Below are 4032 nucleotides of genomic sequence, written 5' to 3' on the forward strand. Positions count from 1 at the left end.
TATGTGTTACTTTCAGTGAAACCTTTTATCTTCTCCTCCATTTTTGTCCTCGTATTTCAAATCTACAGAAGAACAATGTTGAAATGGATTTGCCACCAGCTGCTTTACCAACACACAGACTCTTTACTTAAGAAAGTAGTGAACTATTAAATAAATGCATCAGACAGAAAGCTGACTTGATGATTTATTAATTATGAGCAAAATTTATATGTGCCTCACTTGTTACAGTTACACAGCTAGCTTAAACATTATATTTTACAGGACTGCATTCTCCAAGGAACAGACAGACTATGGTGTTTTACATAATTGTATTTTTTTTTTAAATACCTTTCCGTGCAGAATTTGAAATTTCAGTGTGCTTGTGTGTGTTTCCTCAGCTGTTTCGGTTTCATCCCACAGTCCAAGTTTACTTAAATTGAACACAAAATAATGTTATGCAAGATAATCTTTTAAGACTTTTCCATGCTAAATGATTTTTATATCATATATTCATGAAGTCTTTCGCACACAAAAATGTAACATTTATATAAAATAAATAAATAAATCAAATTTGTGTCAGCTTGTGTGCACTTGCATGGAAAGTCAAGGGAAAACAGCAATGCTGGTGGTTCATGTGGTGAATGAAGCCAGAATGAAGCCTACACCACCACCCTCACACATCTCCATCCACAAGTTACTCATAGACTCACTTTATTATGACACTTGTTTCAGTGATAAGCCACAAAACTATAAGTTTTGTATAACTATAAGACTCAAGTTCCAATTCAATTTTCAAAATTCATTTTTCTCAGTAACCATTTCTCCATCACATTTGCTCAAGCTGATTTATCATCAGTGGTTTATTGTGTTTTACTTTCTATAAAACTGCAAACACTAAAAATTCACTAAAGCACATTTTCCACAGTGACGCACAATGCTAACCGCAATAGGCAGCGGTGAATGTAATTGTGGTGGTTAACCATTATCAGTTCCAACCACACTGTTCTGATTGACAGTTAAATAGAATATGATGTATAAACGGAAATGGAACAATCCAGTCTCCTTGTAATAGAGTGATGCACTGAAACATCTGTAAAGATTCAAGATTATGATGGCCGAAGAGAAGCTGCTGAGATTGGATTGTTCATTTTGTCGTACAGCCCGCAGCACATGATTTACTCCCGTCTCACCCTCAGCATCCTCCCCTGTCCCAACAACTGTGTCTTGAAACCATTGGATCTGAGCTGCCCCTCTGATGTATTTATTGATAATCTTCTCCATTCTGGTCACTCTCAATAAAAATCTTAACAACTTAGGCTCTGCCTTTCCTTCCCTTACACTCTTGCTGCTGTCTTTCTGTCACAAATTATCCCTCACTCTTGCCTTCAGCTGCTCCACCCTGCCCTTACTCTCTTCTTCACCTCTTTTGCCCATTGTTCATTACTTTGGATGGTTGAGCCGAAGTTTTTAAATTAATCTAACATATCGTTAGCTTCATAGCATAAGTGCCTAAGTCATTTTTTGGTCAAATTGAGATTTTTGCCTAACTTTACTCCCCTACCACTGCTGCATCATCCTGTCCGTCTGCCTATGTCATCACAAAATAATGACTTAGGCACTTATGCTATGAAGCTAACGATATGTGTAAATTTAGCCTAGTCTGGAAATTAATCATCACACTCATTGATTAAACTGCATAACTTCAGTCATAATCAAAATGCTTTCCAAATTCCTTATAAAAACTTTAATAAATAAATCCTTTTAACAGAAGTTTAGTTTACGAATGATATCCTAGGGTTAATTATTGCATCGTTTATTGCTTATCATCTGGGAAGACCATAGATCAGAGTGTTTGATGTGAATATAATGATGCTACCAAATTTCCTGCATAAACGCTGATGGTGTCCTGTGCAGTGACTGTTTGTGGCTTCTAGTGAGTGAGCTTTCAGACTGATCAGTATTATTTCTCCCTAAAGTATTTTATTTGATGTAAAGTTTCCATGTATATTTGTTACATACGTACACTGTAAAATATTAAGTTTATTGAAATCGGTTGAAATGAAAATTTACTGGATTTTTTAATAAATGTTTTTATACATTCATACAATGACCCTAAACAATGTTTTATAAACTAAAACCCCAGAGCCTGTTTAATCCAAAATACAGATACAATAATAAATGTTAGTTTCCCATGCATGATTTATGTTTTCTGTTATGCATTAAGTAAACCGACTTCCTGCCCCTCACCTCACCACATAAAGCTCCTGAGATGCAGAGGCATGTTCTTCAAAGTGCAAAGTAAATGAATGTATGCAGTTGTGCAGAAACACTTTCTTGCTTCACGTTTAGGCTGTTGTCTCAACGGTGTCTATTTATTACTTTATAAATTATCTGCAGTCAGGCAGCAGATTGTGCACCAGAAATAAATCAATCAAGTTTAGGGAACATTTTCCAGAGAAATGAACTGGAACTATTTTATTTAAAACTAGACCTAAGGAGAACCATACTGGGCCATACCCTCCATAGTGTGTGCGTGCCACTGTGTATATAAAGGGCCACAATTTCGAGGTTCATAGTATACTAGCTGGGCCAGTCTCCCAGGTAAGGTAGATGTTTATACTTATCCAGCTTCACTTGAGGAGTAGAATAGCTTTAACAAAACTGAAGTCAGAATTATGACAAACACAATAATTAAGAAGTTCTTATTTTTTCCTTGTGTACTTGTGATGGAAATACTTATATTAGTGATGCATTAACTGTGCCTGATCTCATCCTCAGATTGTCTGACAGATTTTTCTTCTTGTTTAAAAGCTTCTAGCTTAAGACTCCTTACATGGATCAATTCATGAAAGACGTTAAATATTCAGTCTGTTCTGAAACTGGTGGCTCGGCCAGTAATTTGGACTGTTTTAGAACAGAAATAAAGTGTTTTCAGGACAGTCACATTAAATTAAATATTACCTCTATTAAAATGTAGGTTGTGCCCTTAATTTTGAGTAGATTTTGACTCTTTTATTATAGTTACGTAGAATAAGAAAAAAACTTAGGAAATTCATAATGAACACATAAGAACACAGTTTGACATAAAAACAATTATTTATTAATCACAGCAGGAAGTAAGAAAGCAAAACTGAGCACACAATGGCAAAGGTGGTCTTTGGGCTATCCTTCGAGCTGCACAGTGAAGCTGTTGTTGTTGATGTTGTAGGAGGCGGCTCTGGAAAGGAAAACACACGTTTGTTTTTCTTTTGATCACAGTGGAATACAGGAGTCTTCATTTCCAGTATCTGTGTATTACCTTGGACTGTGATGGTCAGATGCTCACTAAGCTGATTGCTGCCACAGGTGATGATACACTGCCAGGTCCCATTATGTGAGCTTGTTACAGGTTTGAGTTGAGCTGTTGGTGACCACTCGGGTGAATCTACATTTGGGCTCCTCCACTTCACTTCACAACCTTCAATGACACCTTTCACGTCACACTGGAGCGTTGCCTCGCTGCCCAGCAGGAGATCAGCAGAGGGAGTGACAGAGACCGACACTGTCAGCAGGAGGTGAGGACACAGTGAGAAGCATAAAGAGAGAGAGGAGGCCATGATGAACAAGGGACTTGATCCAAATTCATTATACACATGAAAAACCTTCATAACATCAGAAAAAGACGATAGTTTACTACAACTAAGTGGAAAAATGGTAACCTTTATTTCTGCACTGTATAACACTGTAGGCCAGATTGTACAAGCTTTTTAAACTAAGTTAATTTAAACATCTGCCATCCCCATCCCTGCCCACCACAGAGGTGATGATGTTCGTATGGAGTACAAACATTTAACAGGAAATTATGTGTTTGTGATGGATGTTGGATTATGGGAAATGTAGGACTCTATGGTTTCAAGACTTGAACTTTCAGTACTGTAATCTGGATTTTGCTCTCTGCTACTTTGAATTGTCCCCTAAAAATCATGGTAAAATTGCTAGAATGTTTCTGTGTGTGTGTGTGTGTGTGTGTGTGTGTGTGTGTGTGTGTGTGTGTGTGTGTGTGTGTGTGTGTGT

General features: G+C 37.1%; 1 protein-coding gene across 1 annotated transcript in view; it reads right to left on the reverse strand.

Annotated features, from left to right (window-relative positions):
• Positions 1–3056: 3056 nt before the first annotated feature.
• The window catches only part of LOC106456197 (hemicentin-2-like), a gene marked incomplete at its 5' end in the record, with an annotated part of 1533 nt that continues 557 nt past the window's right edge, over positions 3057–4032 (reverse strand). The window contains 2 exons of the mRNA XM_013910523.1: positions 3057–3196; positions 3278–3520. Coding sequence (XP_013765977.1) covers positions 3084–3196; positions 3278–3520 — 356 coding nt within the window. The remainder of the gene's footprint in view (positions 3197–3277; positions 3521–4032) is intronic.

The sequence above is a fragment of the Pundamilia nyererei genome, unplaced genomic scaffold (assembly GCF_000239375.1).
Source record: "Pundamilia nyererei isolate P.nyererei 1_Seehausen unplaced genomic scaffold, PunNye1.0 scaffold00045, whole genome shotgun sequence".
Lineage (NCBI taxonomy): Eukaryota > Metazoa > Chordata > Actinopteri > Cichliformes > Cichlidae > Pundamilia > Pundamilia nyererei.